At 35.1% G+C, this 27,780-nt stretch overlaps 1 protein-coding gene across 2 annotated transcripts in view; it reads right to left on the bottom strand.

Annotated features, from left to right (window-relative positions):
- The window catches only part of MIGA1 (mitoguardin 1), a 44,209-nt gene that overhangs the window by 4,254 nt on the left and 12,175 nt on the right, over nucleotides 1-27,780 (bottom strand). For both annotated transcript variants that reach the window (XM_069789026.1, XM_069789025.1), the window contains exons 8-14: nucleotides 13,909-14,009; nucleotides 4,232-4,350; nucleotides 3,977-4,049; nucleotides 3,552-3,638; nucleotides 3,330-3,428; nucleotides 2,865-2,999; nucleotides 1,358-1,411 (exon numbers count right to left, since the gene is read on the bottom strand). In XM_069789026.1, coding sequence (XP_069645127.1) covers nucleotides 1,358-1,411; nucleotides 2,865-2,999; nucleotides 3,330-3,428; nucleotides 3,552-3,638; nucleotides 3,977-4,049; nucleotides 4,232-4,350; nucleotides 13,909-14,009 — 668 coding nt within the window. The remainder of the gene's footprint in view (nucleotides 1-1,357; nucleotides 1,412-2,864; nucleotides 3,000-3,329; nucleotides 3,429-3,551; nucleotides 3,639-3,976; nucleotides 4,050-4,231; nucleotides 4,351-13,908; nucleotides 14,010-27,780) is intronic.

Here is a 27,780-nt window from a genome sequence, read left to right as displayed (position 1 = left end):
TCATAAAATATAATATAGTATAGTATGAATTTATATATCATATATGAATGTACAGTTTATTTTATATACTCATAAACATATATTTATTATTTTACAACATCAGTTAATTTATAAAATAATAAAAATAGAAATTAATCATAAATTAAAACATAGAATACCACATAAAGAACTGTCCGTATGTAAATTTAAGTTCATCAAATTCCTTGTGGCACAGTTAGTCTTTCCCTCACAAAGACTTCCATGGTGCTTAACTTGATCCACTTTTGAATGACTCCAGCAGCATTGATGAAACTAGTCCCAAGGAGTAAAGTTACTCACACATTTACAAACTTATAAATATTGAGACTTCAGTATACAAAGGAACTACAGAGTAAGGCAGTTGTGCATTGAAATAGAGATGAAAATAATAGGTTACTGTAACATCTATTTTGGAGATATAAACCCTTTACATAAACTAGTGTAGAAAAGATCTATTTATATAAAATTCCCAACCATATTGACACAGGGATGTAACATCTCAAATCTGAAGACGTAATGGTAGCTGAGAACCTTTTACAAAATACCAACTGCCATTGGAAGCAACTTTTTTTACAACGAAATATGTCTTTAGCAGTTAGGAGTCACGCAAATAGCTATTCTTAGAATCAGAAAAAAGTGTCAGTACCAATCACTTGAGCAGAGATTCCTCACCTGCGGTATGCAAAACCACTTCTAACGGCTATGGATGTCCTGTAGCAAGCCCCAACTCTGCTTTTGGACTGGCTATTACAGAGATGGGGCATCTGCCTCCTAGGTCTAACAAAATCCTCTGAAGGTGGAAGTAAGGAGCTGCTGGCGCAGAGGAGCTCTATTTCAAAATCTGTAGAGTTCCTTCACTGAGAGGTCAGGATGCAGAAGGGGGCTGAGGGAGGCTGCAACAGAGTTCCTGCCGCTGGTGAGGAAGATGGTACTTCAGGTAGGTAAAGGGACAAGACTGAATTTTATTTAGCTGTGGAGATGACGCAGGGAGATGGGGTTGAGAATCCTAGCATAAGCAGGCGAGATACAAGATTAATGGCCTCAGTCTGCAAATATCCAAGGTACATGTGTGGGGCCATAAGTCAGAGAAATTACTGTCACCACTGTTGACTAGACGTAAACAGGTTGAAAATCTTTCAGCTAAGACTTTTTGCTAAAAAACTGATATTAGGGCTCCAAGAGCTAAACTTCTACAATTGGCAGCCTCTTGGCTAAACTGACGTGTCTACAGGATTAAGGGTTGATCTGTAATTTATTTTGCCAAAGCTACAGAACAGAACTTCAAATTCATTGGAGACGATCAGTAACTTTGGTCCACATAATTTGGAAGGCAACTTACCTTCATTTGCTGTCTTTTCTGCTTCAGTACTGACCAACAGCTTGAAGCCACAGCCTAAATGTAAAAAAAAAAAAAAAAAAAAAAAGCCCAAACCCCTGTGTAACTTCACTATAAGAGAAATTATTTTTCATCGCGAAATTAGTGATGTGCAGAATACTGTATTTCTATATTTTGAGGATTTATATTTTCTTCAGTTTCAATCTTGTGATAACACAAAGTTTAAAACTATAAAATATCAGCTGATACAAATAGCTAATTTTATATGTAGTTCATATTTGTTGTTTTCAGATCTTTGCAACATTTTCTTTAATTTAATTCAAATGTAATTTGCCATCCTTGACAGATTTTACAGTTGCAACAGTTAGCAACATTCACTGGGTTTAATTGAGGACCAGTCTCTCATATACCAAAGTATGTGCTCAGACATAAGTAACTATTTTAGATATTAAGTAGCATGTGAACACATTGAAATGTCTTTTTTCATTTTAGCAAAAACATTCTTGCAATAGCTTCAGATTCAGCTAAGGAGTTTTGTCCAAATATGGACCTGTGAAATACAATATACCGGTATCGGTACTAGGCTCTTTCCTCTCATAGCTTGTAACTACCCTCATCTGATTCTCCTTCAGTACTGCAAGATAATTTACTCCTCACAAAACACAATTTTACCACATAATTACAAAAATAAATATATGCATGTTACCTTTTCCTCTAGAGGGACTATTTCAATTGAAAGACAAAAATAAAAGGAAAACTGGCAGTTTATAGATATAAATGGATGAAATGACAGTAGTATCTCTACCGGCTGACCATGGCAGTAGCCTGCATGTCTATAACAGAGGGATGAGATCTATCTGATAAATAAACAGGCACATCTGAAAAAGCGTGAAATGTTATCAACATTTGAATGCCTGTATTGTATTAATTTACTTTTGTTTGCTTGCAACTTTGTGTCTTATTGCTAAATCTCTGCTGTATGAACCAAAAACTGTATCTAATATCTAAGATGTGGCTAACAGAAACTTCCCTTCTAAAATTCTGCCTCCTCAGAGAAAACTCATTTTTGCAGGCCAAGTTAAAGTATTTTCTCCAATATATTCAATCATTCTATATATTTTGGGCCCAGACTTGTAGCTTTTAAATTGCTATTATGAAAAACCTGATAATACAATCTGTTTATTTTTTCTGAGGTGTATTGCAGGTACATATTCAGTCATATTGGAAGCTGAATTAGACTTTACGGTGAAGGATGGTGTAGTTTCTTTGCTTCAAAATGAATGCTATTATCAAGACAATATACACAGTCTTTACCCTGCAGTTGTTGGTTTTATTCTCATTTTTACATTGTGCTTTAAGAATACAAAGCACAGAGCGACAGAAAAACAGTTTTGGCATATAGAAAAATTTTATATCAGAATGTTCACACCAATGTTATACTGATCATACCATCTAATTACTGTAACATACTACAGAATAATGATTATGAAAATTACACATAAATACTTACTGTTTCTTTAAAAGAGGAATTTAGCCAGCGGTTATTTACTACATTCTGTATAGATATTGGTGGATTTTCTAAATCTTCAAACGAATCCATTAATATGAAGTCCAGAACAACATCGTAAAAATTCAGGTTTTTCACCTATATTAAATCAGAACATGATCTAAATTACCTAGTTTCTCTTTCAGCAGTGGAATTCAGCATGCACCGTATTCTAACTCTGTACTAGCATACAGATTTATAATTGTTTTTAATGAATATTAAAGATACTTTGGCAGTAAAGGAGAAGTTAAAAAAAGTATTACATGCTTTCTGGTGCTAAACTGCAGCGGGGGATGCCATTTCTCTAAATCAGCAATGTAAACAAAAAAGAGTCGCCTTTCCCACAGTTCTGAACTGTAAAAATTTATTTTTAGATGCTATGGTTTGCATAATTAAGGGTAAAAGCACTTTTTAGAAATTCGGACTCACTCCTCTAGCAGCAAGTTCCATTTCAGTATTATCCCAGTGATCTGTTTGTTCCAAAAAATATATCATTTCATCAAAGACATCTTCAAATTTCTTTGGATTCTGTAAAGTAAAAGCAATGAGTATCAAGCAAACTTAACAAGAGAGGCGGTTTATTTACACTGGACAGTGAATTCTGGTAGAAGTTACATTAACAATAAAACATTACTTAAAAAAGGCTCTTACCTTTCGTGCTCTCACAATTAAAGCAGACAAAATTTTTCTTCCACTTTCAGCAAGAAATATTCTGTTTGCTGTTTCTGAAAGAATTATCTAGAAAAGGTTTCAGAAAATATAGACATATTCATTCACAGGTTATACTAAGTGACCTTAAATACTTCAATCAAATTTAATATAATTATAACCACTAGTAGAGTAGGCAAGCTCCTAATAAGCCTTTGGTGCAAAGGTTCCAAAGCTAATCACAAAATTGGGACTCCTCTGCAAATACATCCCATTTTAGAATTATAGAAATGTAAAAGCAACAAGAAAATATTTAATTACAGAATATGTTATAAAAATGCTTGCACAGGTAGTGCATTGATAGTTTCAATGCCACATACTTTAGGCTTAACAAGGCAGACAGACAGATCACTCTCCTTACTATTTACCTGAAAAGCTTGTCGAATACAATGAAGCTTAGCAAGGAAGTCACTGTCTCCTAGACATTCAAACATTTCAGTCCTATATAAAACAGAAAAGTTTTCAAAGACCATTAAAGAAAGAAGCACAAGAAAATTCAACTTAGTCTAATTCCTAGAAAAAATACCTAGTACAAGTAACTTCTAAAAAATGAGTTCTATATAGAATATTTGACTTTAATTCTTGCTTTTCTTGCAAATAATTAAGTAGACATAAATCAATACCTTAACACTCGTGAATAAATTTTCCCTTCTTCTGCTAAGTGCATAGCTTCTTCATACAATGGGCAATGGCAAAGGGAATCTAGACCATAGGTATTACGAATCTCTCTGTGTTCTGCAAGCTGAAAAAAAATTTTTTTTGAAGTTCATTAAAGAGCTTGCTAACATAATTTTTGTAAAGATAAAACAAATTAGTTTTCCTGATACTCTACTGAAAGATGTATCCTCTTCTGCATCTGCTTAAAACAAACGGGCAACACTCAACTAGTAGACAGAAAAGAAACAGCAAACTATTAACAAGACTGTTACTTTGTAAGTTTTAAAATCTGCAAGCTACAGTTTCAGGTTTCAAAAGTTTAATTAAAATCGAGGCAGCTTAGTTTTGTTTTTAATTTACCTAGTCAAGTTGTTAATTTGCCTAGTTAAGTTTTTAATTTGCCTAGTTAAATATAATGGGTCTCAAAGCTGTTAAAAAAAATAATTGTCAGGACACAAAGTACAGAATGATTGCATCATGCAAATCTTTAGGAAGCTGGAAATAGTAACGTCCTCCCACCCCTGTTTTTGTTTTGCTGGTAAACATGTCTGCTAGTTACCAAAGCATATTGTATGAAGCATGAGCATCCAGCATTTTACTACAGGCTCCCAAAAAGGTTTTCATTATTAGCAGTTTTAATTCTGTGGTTAACATATAAATTAACGTGAACTCATAGACGTTTTTAGAGCAAGAAAAAACAAAAACAGATTAAGAAATCAAAGCACATAAATAATACAAAGAACTCCTGTTTACAGGATATCATATTTAATCCACAAAACAATGGCTAGCTACAATTTCCACTACAAACATTACATCATATTATTAATGATCCAAAATAAAAAATCAGAAGCTTACAGATCCTTCAGGATAGTTAATGACCAGAAAATGAATTATAACCTTTTTTAAAAAAAAAATCCTTTTTTTTTTTTTAATATCATGTGTGTGGGAAACAAACCTGTGCTTCTAGGCTATAAAAACAGAGCCTAGAAGCATCTTTAAAAAATAATTCTTACAGTATTGAACTATATAGTTACCCTACAACTTAGAAAGATTTAAAAAAAATCAGATTAAAATATAACTTTATGCTAAGCTGCCATTAAAATTTTCAAATAAATATATGCTGAAAATTTTTCCTGTCAATGAGGATATACAGGCAAGTGCTGGCATGAGACTTCATAAAGACATTAAGAAGTATATCTTCTCCACAGACTTTGTTGGGCCAATTACAGCAACAAGAGTTTGGCCAAGTAGGCTTGCCTGCTAAAGGGAAGAATACAAGCACGTGCCAATACCTATTTTTGTCCATATAAACATATAAGCCCATGAATAAGTTAGAGATTTCAGTACAGAGTTGGTGTTCTGACAAGCATTACACATTGTTAGATGGTATATATTTGCTGGAACTTACACTGATTTTTTGAATCACTCATACCAGTATCCTTTTACTGTAAGCAAATACATACAATTCCTTTCATAAAATTGTCAGGTCCCATTTTATATTGATTTGTTTGTGTAAAAAAAGGAAATCAAATCCGTATTCCTATACAGATTTCTATAGAGTTCTCGAATTGAGACTCAAGTGATGAGACGATAGCTAGGGAATAAGTGAAGGAATAAAAGTTTTAAGGTCAACAAAATGTCATACTTAAATGAGTAATGTATACTTTCAGAATTCATCTACCTTGAAAGCATTTCCATTTTAAAAGTACATATTTGTTTATCAGTTGTTTTACTTGGAAGAACAGAGTAGAAAAAGCTGACTTCCTAAAAAAATATTTACAGCTATTAAGACCAAAGATTTTATTCCAATTTAACAATATAACTACAGCACCAAACAGTGTTTTGGATTCACTAATTCAAAAAGCCCACCTGAAAATTTATGTTCTTATTAAACAAAGGAAGCCACACAGCTTTTAATTGAAAATATATGTGAAAATATATAGGAAGCAATAATTTAACCAACTGGAAGAAACTGGAATATATTAATTTCTTTCAGATATAAAAAAATCAATATACATACAGACACACACACACATATATACACATGTATATACAGTATAATAGTTAGAACAGGTATAAACAAGAAAAAGTGAAAAATCTTTACTCCAGAATCTGTGGTTCTACATTATGATTAAGAAAGTATTAACTGTGGAACAATAAATACATGTTTTCTGAAATAAAGACCAAACCAGAACACAAATAAGTATACTAATTTATTTCTTACCTGATCCAGCTATTACTGAAGCCATAAAACATTCCATTTACTTTATTTCATTTGCAAAGCATGAGAAGAAATAGGTTGTGAACACATATGCACTTTGTAAACAGCTGCGCCTCTCTTGGAGGTTATAATTTCTGTGGTAAAAGGGATTATATTAGTTTTCGCTAGTGAACTTCAGGCAAATCCTGTTCTTCAGATATTTAGGCAAACTGACTGACTGTGACTGAATCAGGACTCATATGATTTCTACAGTTAGATCCAGGTAATCTCCATCTGCTGCCAGCAAGCCTGAGACGATAACATCTTTAGCACATGAAGATGCCTGATCATAGCCTTTGTGGTTAAAAATTAGCATAGAATCTGGTACCTGGGAGTTGGGTGAGGCCCTTGATTATATTTAGTTGTTTGGTGTTTTGTTTTTTCTTTAAATTCCTCTCATGCTAGCAGATGAAATAAAATAGCTGTGTTACTGTTGTAAGGAGTATTATTGAGCTCAAATGAAGAAAGCAGTTAAATCAACTGGCTACTAAGCAGGAGAGAAGGGTATAACTATTCTTCTGCTGAGAAGATGGTTTTGATTACAGATTGCAGTTAGTTCCAACCAGTAACTCTTGGAAAGGGGGTGCAAATTCCTCTGTCACTGATTTGTCTTAGCATACAAGAAGAGGAGAGGGAAAAAAACCAAAACAAACTGAAAACCAGAAACTACAACGATCTCTAAGTTAAACTAGAAATGGTGATTTCCAGACAAGCTCTGAAGCTCCACTGTAATGCTCCTGGAGTCACCATGGATTTTCTTTTGATGTTTTCTAGTATTTAAAAATATATTTATATAGAAATATTTTATATGTAGCTAGATAAACAATATATAGATATGGAACATACAGTATTGTATTTTAAACAGTCTTGCAAACACTCAGTAATGGCCGTTCTTTTTGATATGAAATAAGGTGAAAGCTTGCCTATATAAACATCCTGGTTCAAAATAAAATTAGTTGAAGATGCTCTGAACACACATCCACATTTCAAGCATAGCAGAGTTCAGCTGTTAGAAGAATGGACAAATCATATACAATGTTTAACAACATGCAGAGCATACAACATTTTCTAGTAAGAACTTCCCAAGCTGACATCAAAAGAAAAATTAACCCTTTATTGTAAACATCTCCAAGGACTTGTTACATTTGAGGACAAAGGTGGAGAAAGTTTAGTTTTAAATGAGATGTCTCACTATAACTACCTTACATGAATTGGCATGGATTCATGATGGGTATTCAGGTACCTGCTTTTTGCCCCACTATGTATCCCTATACACTGCATAACTTTCCCCAACAGTGATTCAGTATTTATCAGAAGTTAGGAGAAAGCGCCAGCATCCCACATCTTGTCATCACAGGTAAGTTGGACTCTGGAAAGCTCCTTGAGTCCTTTCTTGCCAATCTGTAGTGAACGCTTCTTTGCACAGCCACTGCCATTTTGAAACTCTTGACACACCAAGGATGAAAAAGTGCTCCATGAACAGCTACCAAAAGGGCTGGTAGTTGTGAGTAACACTGAGGCTTGTGATGATGGATCTGATATGCCAGCCTCTAAATGTCTGCTATTTCCTCAGTATCATGTGGGGTTACATGAAGAAGAATATGAAAATGCAAAGAAGAGATGAAAATATGAATCACCCTAATAGCAGCAATGTAATCTTGTAATGCTTTACTTCTATCCATTTGAGGCTCAAGAAAGAGATAGTAATTGTTGGTGACCACTGCACAGGACACTTATGATGACCTGCAGTGAATACCTAACTTCATTACATTGAAATAACACGTACATCTTCAAAACTCCAAAGCTTGTAGTGACAACTTGTGTCTCTACACACAGCGCTGTAAAGCAGCCTCTGAAGATTACAACATGGATCATTTTGTTCAGACACTAACCAGTTTTTGCTGGACAGTTCAACTTTATGGCTGCATCTACTAGTAAGGAGATTCTGAAACCACTGTTGTAAAGCATCAAACCTCTGGAACTTGCAATAGTTTTTAAGCCTGGATTCCCTGATGGCTTTGGTCTAATGAACAGACTAAGTACTCTTATTTGCTACCCACAAGCTGTTTCTTAATAGAAAAAATTCTCAGCTGTGCATCAAGACCTTGTCGACTACCAAAATAACCACCTACATGAATGTAACAAAAATATACAATGTTAGACCTTTTAGGAATTCTTGCTTCCTCCCCCTAATAAAAAGGTCAATTTACTCGCATAGTCAGCATTCATTAACATTCTGAGAAACTACGCTTATCCTATATTAAATGATGATGATGATCTCTTTCTCCAGATATCTTTACCTCTTAAAAGATTTTTTTTTTTTTTCCAAAAAACGTAAGTAGCTGCAGGATGAGAGTGAAACATGTTTTGGGAGTTGGAAGATGTGATGGTGATTACTAACTAAAACATTTGAGATGGCACTTCAATAAACTGAAATGATGAAGTGGTGCGTTCTTCTTAATATCTGGAAGAAAGCAGGAAGTTCATGTATTTTCAGGAACTCCTTCTATACTTGTATATGTTACAAGACATCCAATACATTTTCTTTGAGGAAAACACACATTCAGAACACCATTTTATCTGAATTATTGCTGTAATGTTATTAATTTCAAGCATAATGAAGAATGTGAATTCACTATGTTGTGTGCATCAGTGGTAGTACTACTCCTTGCCAGGAGGAATAAACCTAGGTTGTGCTGTGTCTGGTACATAGGCTTTTGCCTACATAATACCTACATGGAGGTATTATGGTACAAAAATTAGTTCAGTGCTAATATGGGATTTTTGTTACAAATGTTACATGTATTTTCTAAGAATTAAAAACTGTATAGTATGAGCAGTCAGTGTACTGGAACACACTGGCTATTACATGAAACTCCTCCTTGTCCTAGAAATGAAAACATTCAATATACTATGCAAATACCATACCTAGCTAAGGTGGTTTCTGTTAGAGGACAGATTTTTAAATTTTTTTATTATTATTTTTAAAGCTTTTAGAGCACCATTTAATGACTTGTTGGACTAAGTTTTCCTATTCATAGCCATACAGCAAGCAACCACAGTTGTCCTTGGAGGGAATCAAAGGAATCTGGTTGCCATTGACCACTCTTCCTGACTACATGGAAAACTTTTCCCCACAATGGAATCTTTTTTACTGGGGCTACATCTATTAGGACGCAAAAGACAAATAATGGAAAAAACCCCAAACCAACAGAAATGAAGCATGAAGTTTGAGGAATTTGTTAGAAAGGACATAGGAACAGGAGGTGTTTCTCAAAGGGGAACATAAGTTTTCTGTTGCCTACCCCACCACCAACATTTATAGGGAGGTGGAAAGCTTCTGATGATGATATGAATAGACAAGCTTTATTACTGCATATCATGCTTCACTGGACACGATGAAATCTTTTGAGTTTGTCCAAAGTAGTAGGCAGTGGTTAGTTGCATTTCAGGTACCAGTTCTTCAAAGAAATAGTGTTACTGTTAGCAGAATAATAGAGAATAATAAGGCCTGAGAAGATCAGATTAGTGATTATGGTCACACTTCTGAAGGCAGTCAGAACACAGGAGGGCACATCTCTGATTTTTGTGATGAAACAAGAATAAAACCAAATCAAACATCTCACTTATAAATGCTGTAGGAATACACCTTACTATTACTTGCCAACATTATTCACGCTGGTATTCCCCATTTCAGGAAAGGAATAAAACATCTATCTGGAAACTATGAAAAAGGTACCCCTACCTTTCAGTGACAGGGCTCTTTTTGAGCACTTTTTGAATCTAAAATTCAGTTTCAGTCACTTTGAAGATTTGGGTGCCATATACTAATAATTACAGGCATATGGAAACTGGTGTTCTTTCCCTGTTATCAAAGCCTGCTCCTTCCTGCACTCTTTTGTTTTAAAAGATTTGAACAGAGAAAAACAACAACCTTAGTAAAGGAATTACTGATAAAAAAAGAGCAGCTAAGGCTTTATCCATAAGTCTGAAAAATCTCCTAAGCTTTGGACTGAGTTAACATTTTAATAAAGAACGCAAAATTTATTTGATAGTAGAACTACAGATTCAGTTTTAGTCAAGCTACGAAAGTAATACATGATAAATGCATGTGCGCTGACAATGGAGAGGCAGCAACGAAGCTCACTGTCAGGGAGAGCAGGAAAGAGCTTCTATTGGAAAGATGGAAAAGAAGCCAGGAAAGAGAGGGTGGAGACCTTTGTCTGGAACACTCACTGTTGTATTCTTGCCAAAGGTGGCAGTTATTTTGATCACACAGTAGGTGAGATAGCAAGAAAAAAGGATACTAACCCTCATAAACACAAGCCGATGGCAGACAGTCTCAAATGGGGAAGAAAATACCATTATTTATCACAGTATATAGTATCAATAACTTAATTGGGCCAAATGGTTGTGCTAACCATCCCTTCTGCAGTGCTTCTGAGTACCTAGGTGTGTTTAGGAAGAGAAGTCTGTCTGGGCTTGGGGATGGCAACTGTCTGTCTAAATCGTCTTTAGAAGGATTTGGGCACATGTGTATTGTAGGTGTCCAGACTGGCACAATTCTGTATGAGAAGTCATCAAGTGCATGATCCTCAGCATCCTCTTGATTATCAGCCATAGCCAAGATGAAGTTTTCACATACCCTACTGCTATCCTGTAGAGCTCATCAAAAGGGCATGTGATTTAAACTCTGCCAACTGTCCCAGTTTTGTACTGTTATTTTCTTGAAGGCCATCTTCCTATGTTTTCTCCTAACATAACACAGCACAGCATTCTTGTTGCCTCCTAAGCCATATCCCTGTCTATTTCCATCAAAACATCTATTGATGCCTTGTTTTAGGATTCCCTGTATCTTTGCTTTTATCTCTCCTGAGGGCAGTGAACTAAATTTGACTTGATTGTGTGTCAGCACTGAAATATGAAAATAGCTTCTAGTCTCTGAAACCACAGTCACACAAAATACTTAGTCCTGCTCCTTGGGACAGGATGCAACGTAGAAGGAAGATGAATAACTGTCAACATACAACTTGTAGCATGATGTGACCACAAAATAGGCTGCTACTTTGTAATTTCCCAGAAAGTGAAATCACTAATGATTCCTGTAGGGCAAAAATGACACAGCAGTATACACACATATATGAATTTCAGATTTTAAAACTTTGCCAAACATTTCTATCAACACACAGTTTAGGACACTTACTAAAATTGCAATCAGGGAACACAGGATGAAAGAACTACCTATTTGCCCATTAGCTGAGACAAATCCAAAGCCGGAAAAGCCTCAGACTTCTTAGCCTGAAACACTCCACTTTTATGCAAGTGCAAGAATAAAAAAAAAGGAAGAAGTATATAAGCAAGAAGCTGCTACCTGACATCATCATGTCTAGAATAAAAAAATCTGGTATGTCAATTCTAATCCAGTTACATCAAAGTGATTACCGTTCTCTACTAATAGCTGAAATATACTGGGAAGTAGTAATTCTCATTGCCATAGCTGTTTGCAGTACTAATTTAAAGCATTTTTCCCCTCAGAGGATGGACAAAACTTTACCTCAAGGTAACACTATATTGATAAGAGAAGACCAATTCACAGCTTTATTTTACCTGCACCACACAATGATGTCCCAGCAGCTACTACTAGAGAGTTAACTGGCTGTGTAGTTTAAGCCTAGTGGCTCATATTTAATCCAGAATTTTGATGGTGTTCTGGTTTGAACACCAAACTGCAAGTTGTTTATGGCTTTGTTAATCCTCAGGACTCGTTCCATCAGCTGAGAATTTTAACAGATTCTTCAATAAAATCTGAGAAAGGACATCACAGAGCTTGTTCTATTGGCAAAGGCTAGAACAGCTGGAAAGGAAGATAAAATCTTCATAACTTCATTCTGGAAGAAAGAGTTGACAGAAGTGGCTTTGAGGTATCAAAATGTGGAGAATATTTTCAGGATATGTAAAGACAATTCCATCGCCAAGTTTGACTCAAACATTTCTTTGGCAAATACTGAGACATTTAGCTTCTGGATAGGATGGTTATTCCACTGAGGTGATACATCCCGAGGTCTGTGTTTTTTTGGTTTTGTTTGTTTGTTTGTTTGTTTTTAGTTGTTGTTGTTTGTTGCAGGGTTTTTTGTTTGGTTGTTTGGTTTTTTTTAAAGCCAGACAACACAAATAAGCATAATGGATTGTTCCCATCCTCACATACTTGCAAAAACACTAGGAAAGTTCATGCCAGGGGTGGGGAGATACAAAGTGTACAAACTATTAATGGTTTACAGCTCCTCTCAAGAGCTGATAGAGTTGAAGCAAGCTTGAATTGTGATCTTGCCCAAATTACAGGAAAGAGTAACCAGTCTACAGACACAAACTTTGTTAGGAATGAATGCTAGGCATACCATCACAATTTAATGTGAATCAAGGTAATTACAATTTAATGTGAATTACTAAATCAAGGTAATTGTGTTATAGAAAAACAAACCATACAACAGACAGTCAAAATTATAATTGCAAAGAACGTGTATGCAATTCTCCCTTTTTACAACTGTCTGAGTTTAGTAGCTTAGTTGTAGTGCAAATATGATAGCAATATCTAACACAGAATGTATCTATTGAGACCAATTCTCTTTCCTGTAATTTGGAGAAGAGTGCTATTCAAGATCACTGCAGCTCCTGAGAGACTATAAAAGGACATATTCCTCATTTAAATAAGTGTGTTGCGGTATATAAAATTATTTCAAATACTTCAAGGGAGCTGTAGCAGATTTCACCTAATAGACAATGCCCTGTTATCCAAAGATTATTTCTTTATGTATCCTTTGTGGTCTTATCCAAGAAGATTAGGGAAAGTTAGATGAAAGATATTATATTGTGCATGGAATGTACTAAAATAGGTAGCTGTCAATTTCTAGTAATTTCCTCTCCAAAAAAAACCCCAACTCCAAAAAAGACAAAGCCTTCTTCATACATCTTTATATTATGGTAAGGGAATAGGGAAAAAAAAGAGAATAGAAAAATGCAATTCATGGTGAAAGGAACTACTATAACGTCAACTGATTGTGCTTCTTCACTCATGAAAATCTGAAATATTTTTCAAAAGCAACTTCTTTTTAGGAGGAGTTGGGGAAACATTCTGCCAGTGCACAAAAGGGAAAAAAAAAAACCAAAAAACCAAACCCAAAAACAAAGATAATAAGCAAATTGATCCCAACTTCATTACTTGAACTGCTAGGAAGCTGCTTACAACTAAGCAAGGAAAGCTTCTTTTTTTCCCCATAAGAGAAATACATTTTGGTTACAATAATTGGAAAAAAAAATTAAGATTCTTCTGTTCACTGTTCAAGTAGATGAATGAATCTTTAAAGAAGAAATCTTTAAGAGTCTTACCTCAGCTGTGGAAACAAAGGAGTCCGTTGATGCAATGCTTAATGTATCTCGAAGGCAGAAATCATCTGTATTATCCTTTACAGTAACATCTGTATTTTTATCTTTAAAATAAAAAAAACAAAAAAAACACCAAAAACCTGAGTATTAGACTATCAGAAAACTCCATTTAAGTCTTGAAAGTGTGTTTCATATACACTTTAATGTAGTACTTCATTCAGAAGGCACAACACTGTACTACTATAAGAGCAAATTCTCCTATGACCCACTAACATATATAATAGTGACCACATTTTTCTGTCTTTAAAGTGGACTTACAAACATCACCTGCAAATGAACAGAGAGAAGAAAAAATATTTCCCAAGGGGTTTTGCCTTTTCTTTGATAGACTTCTGAAGATCTCTCTATCTAAAGATATTACTTTGTTATATTGATCTAAACCCTCTGTTAAGTTTTTAACTTGGCTGTGTTATATAACAAATGCTCAACATAACAAATGCTCAACATTTTAGTAACCAAGAAATACTGTTCTAAATAAAAGTCCATTAATAAAAAACAGGTTTCGGCTTCATTTGAATTAGTTTCATTTTCTACTTCTCATGCCTTTTTTTCACTTGCTGGTTCTTCAGGAGAGCAAGTGAAGTTTTTAATCTTCACTGTATCCTCTTTCCCCAAAAAGCTTTTCCATAGAAATAACACATCCAGAAGCAATTCCTATAGTACTAGAATTCTTAAAGCCTTTAAAATAACTGATATTTTTTGCTCAAAATCATCTGCAATACAGTTTCTCTCACTTTTCCTTTATTTTTTTCTCAGATTTCAACTGTTGCATATATTACTTGCATACATGGATTCATTTTCACTGTATAGAAACACTTTCACAGAAGGATTAAAATCATAAGCCAGTAAGTCAGACTTTGGCTTGATGTTCCCCATACTATGCTCTCAGTAGAGCACAGGCATTTATTTTGGGTTACTTTACCTTCAGACATTACACATGTTGCTAAAAGTCTGGTTTATTTCCAACAGTCAGCAGCAACCAGCTACCCAATGTCATCCAGATCTGTTGCTATGGCAATACTTCATAAAAAACACTATTACATAGCAAAGTGGCCAAGTGCCAATATACCGGAATGGTTTACTCATCAATTGAAAGACTACAAATCCACATAACTTACCTATTATTTCGGTGGTTGTTATGGTTTTATTAGTTACGGACTTGGAATGACAGCTTAAAAATTGCACACAACAATAAGTATCTGTCTTTGAGACTATTCACTGAGGGAAAAAATTATTAAAAGTTTGGAGAAATATTTTACTAGATTGAGTTAGGCAGATTCCTACTTGTAATCACAACTTCACCAATATTCATATGAAAGTGTATGATTTTTTTCAGATAATTCTTAATAGTTTGTTCTTTCTTTTGACCTCTTAAAACCAAGAGGAAAAGTACAGCAGCATCCAAGCTGGTTGAGAAACAATCACATACTGGAATCTAAAGAGCTGGAACAGAAAACCAAACTGTGGTTTGTAAAGCATTTGCTTGAGGTCTGGTAAAAGTAGGCGGGTAATATGTTTCCTTCTTATTTCTAGCTCATAATTTGCATTAATCACCTTCTAAAATTACATTAAATGCTTTTCTAATACGACTTTTTCACATAAGCAGTTGCTGAAACTGCAATAATACTGTTAAACATAGGGTGGTACAGAGATGTATAGCCTGGTTGCAGATTTTTCCACTGAACCTCTCCTTTTGGGTAAGTTGTTTTCCATAATAAATTTGCAATTAAAGCAAAAGTTTCTACTTCTCACAGTTAGAAAAGCCCTCTAGCACCTGATTCAAGTGCAATCCAAAGAAATTATTTTCCTGATTGTGCCGGTCTGTAGGCAACATGCAACACTTACTTCATGAGAAGTAAACAGCTATATTCACAAGCAGCAATACAAATTATAAACTCCTTGGAAAGTAAAGTGTGGGCCATACTTACAAAGATCTTACTGATGGCTTTAGTGAAGATGTTAAGGTAAGGAATCAAGTCTTATGTACACAAAGTGCAGCTGTCAGAGTGTCTCATATATCAACTTATTCACAATCCAAGAACGTCTCTACCACCCTCACAGGAAAGTCCCAACTATACCACTGACTGAAGACTCAAAGATTTTGGGTATTATCTGATAATTACTGTACTGTTGCTGTTACATGTGAGTTTACAGCTCAGTGACAACATATCCCCAAACTGACACTGAAGTATTTAACAATGGGCTATGTGATTGATTACATATAAATGGGAATAATGCTATTTAACTAAAATTTATTCTGCATATCTGTAAAAAAATAATTGGTGTAAATGAAGGAACCACAGAGTTTCCAGCTCAGAATACCACAGAATGAGGGGTTCTTCTGTAGAGTTTGCATTCAGCCTGCTACAGATTACATGAAGCTCTAGAGATAATAAGATTTTTGAATACATCTATATTTGCTGAAGAAGTCATAATTCCAAGTTTTCTAATATGAGTCTAAAACTGTCACCTAGCCAGTACATTTTTAACATGTTAGTTGAATATGGAATATCTGTGTTTTCACTCAAAGAAAATTCTCACTACCACAAAAAAAGGCACAAAATTTGCACGTTATGACAAAAAAGTTGATTAAAAAAGGCTAGTAATGCCGAGTGAAATAATGCCTTTGGCTAGTCGTATGTGCACACAAAGCACAGCTTCCCCAAAGAAAACAAAACAGCCTTGACAGCTATTTTTGACTTTCTGGCCACCACCATCCTAATACCCTAAAATACCCTTAGCCAAGCAGGTGCTTATCAATACCCACACTGTGCAGAAAGCACACTATTATGAAAACGTTAGGGTGAAAATTAAGTTACAGCTGGAGTACATACCATGCGAGTACCAGGAGAACATTCTTACACACAAGAACATGAAAAAAAAAAACAAAGAGACAGCGGCACAATGAGACTCTGGGAATGAACAGCTGCACGAGGAACCCACCCACCAGCGGCTGCAACTGCTCATACAGTCATCCCCAGCTCTTATGTAGTCTAATACCTTCAGGAAAGGAATACTAGAGAGTATGTGAGCTTCAAATATACTTTACTTATTTGAGAAGCCAGGGAGTTATTTTGGGTTCATTTATATTTGTAAAGAGGATGAAGGAGAGTTTCAGATGGCAATTACTGCTGTCAGTATCACATCAAGACTCTTGGTTGTAGTGCCTTAAAATGCATATGTGGTTCTAAAGTTAGATTAAGGGTATTTAAAAAATGGAAGAATATGGAGTATTGCTAAAGCTTGTGAAACAAATCCTGGCTTAGTAAGATTTTGCAAACAACTATCTATTTGAAAATAAGCAACCAAAAAAAAACCATACCAGAACAAAGCTACTTTCACACCTATTCACAGATTACCAGTCTAGAATATTTATTTGTCTTTGCTCTGGTAGCTTCATGTAGTAAGACAGACCACAAAACTAACCCACTAAGCTCTCAGAGCAAAATCTGACCTTAGAGATAGAACTGCATCCAAATTAATTTTTTAGCATTCAACTGGGGAGTACTCAAAGTCACATAATGTTTTAAAATTCTGAAACCGTTTATATGTTATCTTCCCTCCAACCCTAAATGAAACAAGGCATGAGTTCGCAAGTGAGTTTGGCACTTACATGCAGCAGTTAAAAAAGGAAAGCACTTACCCACTGGCAAAGAACTCACTAGGAGTTAAGGAATTTAGTTCTGAGTGTCACCGTTAAAGCCATTGTTGCCTATTCTTCCCAGCCCTCCCACTTCAGTGGAACATTAGTGCAGTAATACATCACGAGCAGGAAAGCAAGATGAGAAAGGAGAGACTTGATAGACTCTGAAGAGAAGAAAACCCTGCAAAGGAATCCACTTATGAAAAGTCAGGGTACCCCAAGAGCAGCAGGGTCCCAGTATTCTGCCAGGCTACTGCACAGCCAGCCACTCTGTTGTGTGCTAGTCAGGCCCCTTAGATGTGTGGCTTCATGCCTAGACAAATGAATTGCAATAATCAAGTTCAGAGAGCGTAGAAGCATGAATTACTACATAATTCAGTTTCAAGAGAATGTGTCACAGTCTTCTAGCTAGTCACAAGCAGCACAGTGGTTTGTCACCACTGTTGCTGAAGCATCCAAAAGCAGCTTTATTTATGTTTATAAATAGTCATAACTCTGAGAGTGTTGACTGAATATTCATTAAAAAGTCATCAGTCCTACCAAGTAGCTACTAATGTATTACATGAAGTCTTACAGGATGCACCCAGAAAGCAATGAATTTTACTTATGTCGTATTTATAAAAAGAAAACAATCCCAACCTTCAGAGGCACCTTCTGATGACTAAGTCTTATAGCCACGGGTTAAAAAAGGCAAGCCAAGAATGGAGCAGGGTGTCCACACAGACTATTCTGGATTTAACAGCTATTGTTAAATTTGTGTTTACATTCTCCAATAACACAAATACCTGGGTTCAAGAAAGTGCCTATAGCTGGAGGTATCTCACCTCACTGTATATAAACAAAGTTGTTATTGACTTCAGCATAAAAATATTTTTTAAAGACCCTGACCTGAAATACATCTAACCAACTCTTGTACTCTACCCGTACACACCATGTATCACAAGTTAAACAAGTCTCATGGTTCTTTGCTGGGATTGCTCTGATGCAAACTGAAGTGACAGATTCCTTTAAAAAAAGCAAAACAAAACTTCCACCCCCACCAAACCCACAAAAAGATACTCCAGTGCTGTAGGATCATCCAGCCTGGCTGTCAGGATGTGCTTACACCTCCCACAGGCCCTTGTTGTGAACACACAGCTTCTGCTCACCAGTATTTGACTAGGAACTCAGCAACTAAAGCAGTGGTCTAATGGAAAGGAACAACTGGGGAAAACAGAGTATAGGACAGCACTGAGTACTTAGTATTTGCAATTTCACCTTCTTCCTACTACTCTCAGACATTTTTCAAGGTAAGCTTTGGCTGAGCTAACTGCTGAGCCTCCAAATTACATCTTTAACAAATACCTCAGTAGTTTTCATGCACAGAATAATCTTCTGGTTTTGTGCAAATAGAAGGCCAAATCTTACTTCCTCAGTAAAAGTTGAAACAGAGCTTTTATAATTGTTTCTAAGTACAGCTATAATCCTCAAAGGTCCACATAAAAGCCTTCCACTACAATACTCTCGCACAGGTATAAAAAAGCCATTTTCCAAGACACTGGATGCTCACCTAATTATCATTATGCAAAAAACCCAAGATATTCTTCATTCACACTGTGTTCTGCATTTATTACTTTGATGTTATTATTAAGACAAAAGGAGTCCAGCTGCTTAAAAGCTGAATTACAAATGTGTGTATAGATGACAGTAATAGATTCTTCATGCTTAAATATAAATAAATAGAGAATGCATATAAAAATTGAATAGTACAATCCATTAAGCTTACACACATAAGCAGTAAAATCCACCTGAAAACTGTGATGTACTGATTTGCAATATTTGTCATCTGGAAAAAGATGCAACTTGCCTAAAATAACCTTATAATCTTCAAGAGATTTTCTACATACTTTGGAAAGAAAAAATAGCAATTTCTGGGATGTTTATAATAATTTGGTTATTTTAAGACCTTCAAGATACTGACTTTGTCAATGAAGTGATATTATCTGCTGAGCACCACATGTTTAATGATGTATAAAATAAAACAACATGGCTACTGCTCTTATATTCTAAAACAGTAAAATTAAGCACCCTGAATGTGCTTATCTAGCAAAGGTAAAGACAGCACAAAATGCTCGTGCATAAATAATCATTTTAGTCTTGCCAAGTAAAAAATCAAATACATTTAAGAAAGGAATTTAAGTATAAGTTACTTACTGTAATCTATAGACACAGATATGTTAAATAACTCAAAAGTATTAGGAAATATTACATAGCTTTGATATTCTGTAATGGTGATAAATCAGATGATTCTTTCAAGATTTAAATCTGCTAAACAACTCTTCCATAAATTTGATAACTGAATTGGAATATTTTCTGATAGTCGCAAATTTTTTTTAAGCAAAGAAATTATCAAAAGGCTAGAAATATAATTTTGTTATAGAGAATGTGACCTGTGAAAGCTGTCCCTGAATCATTGTGGCACAATTTATCGTAAACCCAAAATCTCAAAATAGAAAGACCTCACCATGAGGAACTCTGCAATTCAAAACTCAAAGAAGAGGCAGAGTAAACACACATGGTGCTAGATTGCTGAAATCTGAATTTTAAGAAAACAAAGCAGCATCTAATGTGTATTTTATAACCTGAACTAACATATCTTATGTGCTGACAGCTGAGAAATCAGCTTAGTAAACAGAAAATAAATGTATGCATATGTTCACTTCTCTGGTTTACTGCTCTCACTCTCTGCTTGATGCAGACATATGATCCTGAAACAGATTTTAGATGTATATCTTGTATAAACTACGTGTCACTGTTAGGTCTATCCCTATCACACATCCCTATCTCCCTTATTGTTTCTTTGAAAATGTAAACTTTGATTATTCGTAACTGCACATTATAAGGTTCTACATTTACACAGGGTTACAATTTTCTGCAACTTCTTTTCTTTACCCTGAAGCTAAAAATCAGTGGATCTTCCCTGATTTTAAGGTTTAAATCCCTATCCTTTACAGAAGAATTTGATTTCTGTCCACCCTCCTGTTTTCAAGTCTAATAGTTTAGATGCACTTTTTGTACTTTGATTTGATTTGAAAGAGATCTGGCAATCAAGTTTGCTCAGCTGTCTACTCTGTACAGTCTATTGAGATGGATGTACAACACAAAGTTGTCACTGTTTCCTCTTCATAGGGGTACTCCATCCTCCTGTAGTTCAGAAAGCATCACATCTACTTTGTCCAGAGCAAAGTCTAGTTTGAATTCCAGTGCTGCATATTTTAAAACATAGGCTGTCCACTGGGGATTTATAGCACAGCACTGTGAAGACTGCCAGATACCTTAGTCATCAGATTTGAACGTCACTGCCTTTTCTTAGTTCTTCACATCCTAAAAACAAGCATAACCTACCGCTATTTTTGCACAGACACTTTCTAGTGACAATGGAATGGTCTGTTCAACCACATTCAATGTGATAGTACATTAACTCATTGTGATGCAGTGCAGATTCAAAACGCAATGTGATATTTACAGGACAAGGAAGTACAAAAAGTTAACTTTGAGACTTACACATCTAGAATTAGCTCCTTTAATACCTTTCCTACACCAGAAGCCTCCATAAGCAGGTTAGGTAGAAAAGTCTTCTCACCAGGCTTGAGAGAGGAGTCTCAAAAGTAAGTGAACTTATGCCTTTGGCCTCGGTTCTACTACACCTGTGTAAATTTATTGAAGTCAGCAGGTACTTAAAGCAAGATGTTTACACAAATGCATTACTAGCAGTATCCCTTGCCTCATTCCAAGGCAGTTCACTGCCACCTTTTTGGCTTTCCCACCATGCACCTCTTCATAGAAGAGCAGATAGCAGCACATGCAGTGATGAAGAAGGACAAGAATAACCAGCAACTGTTGCTCAGCTCCTGAAACTTTCTGCTTTATAAAAGTTTCCTAATTTGTTATATAAAAAAAGGAAAGAGTAAACAGTTTAGTATGCTAGCATACAGACTATTTTGCTGGACATAGCACAAGGGTATGAGACCATCCAACACGTTCTCTTCAAAGTAAGACTTTAAACACAAGATTGCTGGAAAGGCTTTTCTTTAGCCAGCATATTATGCTTCAGGGATGCTGACATTTCAAAGCAAGTGAGACAGACTGACAAAAGGAACCCACATATTAATTTATTCTTCCATTAAAGAAAAACATACTGTCTAGCAGTTGGTAATTCTGTTTACATGTATAAAGAAAGTATCAGAAAAGAAAGACTGATACCTTTCTATCCCCAGAATTTAAAGACAGAAAAATGGAACCAACTATGTAACTGGTGACCCTCAGTGAAATAAACATCAAAAGATACAAATATATATATTTGAATTGGACTAACATTTGGATTCTGTGTTCAGAATGGAGACTCTAGCATATCTGACACAGGCAAACTCTGTGGGAACAGCATAATAAACCTAGTCTTCACTTGAATTTCAGGGCAGAACTGTCTTACAGAATTCTGCACACTCTGGTGAAACTGCTCAGGAATGTGACTGGCTTCTGCAAACCCAGCTGTACACAGCATACAGTTTAAGAACCTAAATTAGCAAGACACATGCTTAACTTTAAACAATAAGACTTAAAGAATATCTTAAGTGCCCTACTGATTGGAGCCTGCTTGCATTCCACTTGGCACTGAAAGTAGGAAAGAATGAGATAAGAATCCTTAAAAAGTTGTACTAAATGAAGAGTTCTTCCTCTGGACCTTTAGTTTACTAAATAACACCAGTTACCAAACTTAAATTAAAAAACAAATTAGTAACACTATAAGGTTGCTAAATGCATTAGTAACAACATATTAACACTTGAATTATAATGTAAGTAATGATTAGTGCAACATGACCCTGGAAGATAGCTTGACACTCATTAGCAGCTACTCAAACAGATGTAGTTAAAGCTGCTATCTAGTCAATATATTAGTTAACTGTGGTAAATTAAAGTAAAATAAAGCAAAGCTTGAATAAGAAAGAATGTACATAATTTAGGCTATTTGGAAATATGTATATGTTTACCTTTAAATACTTGCAGCATATCTACATGTAGAACAAGGGCAGCTTTAAATAGCAGGAGAGAGAATAAAGCCTGGTGTGATCGACATCTGCTCTTGAATCAGCTACCCTACAGCACTTTGCTACAAAAAGGATTATTAGGTAAGGTGGGACATAGTGCACAGACCAGATATCCCACAAAGAATTAGAGAATTGACAGTAATTTATTAAAAAAGAAATTACCTTGAGCAATCAAAAGGGAAATAAAACACATCTCAAACCCAGTTAATTTTTTGTAACAGTTTTAGTAATTACTGCATAAATGCATGCATGAGAGAAAAATGACACATAAATAATAAATTTTACTTCCTCTGTTGTTATTGTTCACAGAACCTTTTGTTATACCTTTCCACAAAAATAGATTTACTCCCACAGATAGGTTCAACTTTGAAATATTTCAAGCTGAAACAAAAGTTTAAGAAAATTATGAGATATAAAAAGGCCTTTAGGAATGAAATACACAAGCTACTTCAGCCTCCCACATATAGGGTAAGCAATTAAAAAAATAAAATAACCACAAACTGTATGTCTGGTAAATAAATCTGTATTGCTGTAGCGGTGGAGTATAGCTGGTGCTAAATAACAAGCTCAGTGAACAGCAATTGCTGAAGACTCCGCTATGTGGATATGCTACAACCATTTATGCCAGGCTGATGGTCAGAACCTTTGACTTAAACAGCAGCAAGATTTAAATGTAGTAGACACGTCAGGTAAGAAAAGTTGTTAGCTTTTGCATGTGTGCACAAAGACACAATGTTTTCATTTTAAGCCCTTGAAAATAAATTGCAGACAGAAGTTTATCTATTTTAGTCCTAACTGAACTATTGAATTAATAAAGGAACTATAGTGCAGAAAGCTACATTTGCTGATTTTATATGATTCTGTCAATATTCCATTTTGATATTGTGCTGAAAAGCAATTGGAAAAAGCTCAAAATGTTGTTTCTGCACTTTCAAGATTAAGCTACCAAGCTGAGAGAGCTGATTACCTCTGAAGTTTTTTCAAACTCTAAACTATCACTGTCTATATCTCCCCCACCTCATTCTGGCTCTCCTTCCTTCATTTTGCCCATGAATGTTTCAGACAAGCCTATCTTAAAAATAGACTATAATGCAAGAATAAATTGTTTTAGTAGAAGTTCTAAAACAGGAATTAGCCCTATGGGCCAAAACATGTTCTCGATCATCAGTTTATATAACCTCACACTGTGATACTACAGCCAGAAAAATAAACACTTATCCCGCCCTCACGACTTGCCATCTGTCTGGTATGATTTTTTCCTGCCTCTGGAACATTTATACCCACAATGTATATAAACACATAGAAGTTAAATGTATATACATCCATTTTAGTAAGAAAAAGAATTTGTAAATTATAACTTCTTAAGAATATACCACAAGAACATGTGAGAGGAAGGAAAAAAAAAGGCAGCTTCCTGCCTTTGGAAGGCTGTTTCCACTTATTCCATACACCACTTTTCAAAAGTGTTCAAAATGAAGGCAAGTGTTATTAAATCAAGCCCTGGTGTGTGGGGAAAATGACCGCTTTTCTTTATACAAAAAGGTGGTAAATGTGTACTTTTTTTAAAAGGTTAAAAAAAAAAAGCAGAAATTATTGACTAAAACTAAGCACTAGAATGGCCAACAAAAAAAGATGCAAAAGGAACGCTCAAAAAATATGCCTTTAAAGTAGTGTTAAAGAGGTAGGTGATGAACACAGATAATACAGCATGTGTTAACTAGTCCTACTTGAGTAGTACTGTGGGGCAGTAACTGCATACAAATGTAAGGATCCTTACTCTCGTAAGGAACTAGAACAGCTTCATTATATTTTTTTATCAGGGATTTAAAACTGACAGGCAGAGAAGAAAGGAAAAAGAGGGAGAAAGTAATTAGAGTTTGCCTGGCTAACTACGTGGAACCAGGAAGCTCATGCTAAGAAGAGATCTGGGGAAAGAGATGGCTGCAGCTGCTCACATGTTGTAAGGACTGAGCAGAAACAGTTGAGAAATAGCAGACGGATTTTGCATTAGGAGGACTGAGCAGGGAAGCACAGGAACAGCTAACTGAACGAAGTCTGGGAAATTAAATCAGGTAGATGGATTGTGGCTCAGTTATGAGCAGCCTTCATAGCTGAAAGGAGGAATAGCTTGTATTTCATTTGAGGAGAAGCTCCTGAGGGGGAGAGACAGCTTAAGGGAAAGGAATAATCTGGTCAGAAAAATGAGCAAAGTTTTTTATAAACACCAGTTAAGTCCATGTGAGAGAAGCAAGTTTTAAATGGACAAGGCAAGACAAGAACATGGCAGGAGTCAAGAAGTGAGAAAGACAAGGGCTTAAACAGGAGTTTTGGTGTGGACAGAAAGAAGACAGGTTTCAGCGATGCCATTTAAGGAAAAGCAACAAGGTGTATAAATAGCCTGCATTGTTGGATCCAAGAGCAAAGCTGTTGGGCAAATGGTAACAAGGGTCCTCAAAAATCAGAAACAGACTCTCCTCCTGATCTTACTGCAAGTGGGTTTGGAAATTTCTATCTGTATCTCCCCCCAAGCTAACATACAATAAGTGACCTTGAGTTCTCCAGTGTTGCTTCAGTGTACAGTAAAGTATATTACCTTGAGCCACTGCTGAAAAGACTTCAGCTAATCTGTTTCACTATGCAATGAAATGGCACTTAAGTTTCAGCTTTTAAGATAAACACAAACATACACTCCAGGTTATCAAATACCAACATGAAGATACAGATTATCAAATACTAATCTTTTTCAGTACCAGTAACTTCACTGCAGGTCCATGCAAAGCTATTTTGCATTTTTCATATAGTATTGCCAAAATTAAGAGTAACACTGAGAAAGCCAAGCATTATAATCTTTTGATAGACACAACATTTGCAGAAATATTTTTGTTTAGTTTTAAGTTGAATTTTTAACTACCAACCTTACTACTCAACATTGTGCTTAGGTGCTTTCTGGTAAAGAATTTTGCTGAAGGTGATTTAGAAAGGAAGTGTTATCAATATTGCACAAATTTGCCTTTAAAGGAAAGTCATAAATATTACTGATAGCAGAAGGCATACTATCCAATTCAAACATCTGCCCTTTGAGTATCTATTGTGAGTCAGAAATAAGGAGTTGCAGTAGTAAGTTGCAACACAAGAGACCTCACAGTAAAATGCTGTAAGCTTCAGCAGTTACTGAACTTCCATAAACTGTAATAGCTAAATTATGTTCAAAATATGCATTATTTTTTTTAAAAAATGGATTGGAATAACTTTTCTGGCCTTTTCCTCAGACTCAGTAATATTGTTTTCTTTCCTTTATAAAAGCATTTCTTGGGATTAATATATTTCCACACTTTAAAAAGAAAAAGCTATTGTTTTCTTTTGTTTCAATTTCAATTCTGTTTCAGCCACTAGAAAAATGTTTCGTCCTTCTCCAAGAAATGAAGGAACCATTTAATCTAAATTTATCTTCAAGGAACACAAAGCAAGCAAAAGTTTTCAAGCTATGATAAAAAGTTACGCTGCTTTAAATTTGTTTTATAGTTTGTACTACTGGAGCACACCTAAGTGAATTACTACAAATTGCTCACCTCCTCATTGGAGTCTGAGAATTATAAACAGAAACATTTCTTGTGCATAACCAAATAAAACATAATCTTCTCAAACTAGAATTTTTCCATTAATATTTCAGAGGCAGGAAGGAACACACAGGCCGTAGATATTCATCCATGAACAGTAAAACATTATAGAAGTCTGTGTTAACAAAATATATAAAAATGAGCTTTCAACCACTTCATTGATTATGCAAAGATATTTTTGTTTTGTTTTAAGAGCAGCTGGAGAAAAGGTTTCTAATATGTAAATATGTTGTCTAAAGAGTTTTGTCACTAGGTTAAAGACTGTGCTTAGTCTGTCCAAAATGCCAGTCATATCTTTGAGTGAGAGAAGAAAATTAAAAAAAGAAACAGGCAAACCGTCCAACAAAACCATTCAACACAGACCTTTGTGAGATCTTTTATTGCAGTAGCTCAAACAACTAATTGTTTTAAATTGTATAATTAATATAAAATATTTTAAAAATAAAAATGTAATCAATGCATAGGTTTTAATATTATTATCAAAAAGTTGGAGTGGCAGTGTACACAAGTCACCATTAGTTTGAGTGCCAGCATTCCTTTTTACAGTAGAAATCAGAATAATAATATGACTTATTAGGAATTCAGTACTGACAAGGAGCCCTACAATTTGAGAGTTTTCCCCTCTGACCTGCAATTCTGCTCGTAAGTAAAACTATTGTTTCTCTCCTAACTCTTTGCATTCCTCCCAAGTTAGCTTGACTAACATTTCAGTCTGCTAGAAAAGATCTAAAAAAAAAAAAAAAAAAAAGATAACTTTCTTCTAGGACAGACTAAAGTATTAGAAGCTTTTAACCCTCTACCCCCCCACATTTACCACTCGGAAATAACAAAATGAATATTTTTCACAGTTTTCTGCCAATTGTCTCCTTCCTGATTCAGTCTAGCTTATGCCTGCCTCAAGAAAGCCTGTTTCTAAGCTTCCCACGTTATTTCACAGTCTTAAGAGGATCAGCATAAAAGCAACTGCAGTTCAGCCCTACATATTTGTTTTAATTTCATGTCCAGAAATATTTCTGCTATAGAAATCCTATTTTAGCTTGCTGGTTTATATGATAATTCTGAAAGTCCAGTACAGAATGCAACAACAATGAACATAATTGCATTCCATTATTTCATCTATTTAAAATGCAAGTCTTTTCCAGGGCTGTATTCATTGTTTGTAACTCCACAATAGCTTACAGAGTTGAAAATGATTATTTGCAATTATTATTATTATTGTTGCTATTAGTAGAATTCTACCCACAGGCAGAAAAGGTATTTATTTACACCTGTATCTTCTGCACTGCTAAAAGTTGAATATTTGGAAATATCAGGAAAAGAAAATATTTAATTTACATATAACTAGGAAAAAAAAAAAAGCATTTGGCGGTGCTAATTTACACAACAAGAAGCAAACAAAAGGCAATTAGACTACAGTATGCAACCACTTCAAGTGATGATTGCCTGCTCTTACAAGTCACCTTTTACCTGT

Source organism: Haliaeetus albicilla, chromosome 8 (genome assembly GCF_947461875.1).
Source record: "Haliaeetus albicilla chromosome 8, bHalAlb1.1, whole genome shotgun sequence".
NCBI lineage: Eukaryota > Metazoa > Chordata > Aves > Accipitriformes > Accipitridae > Haliaeetus > Haliaeetus albicilla.
Note: the sequence above shows the minus strand (reverse complement) of the source record. Positions and strands in the feature narration are given on the sequence as shown.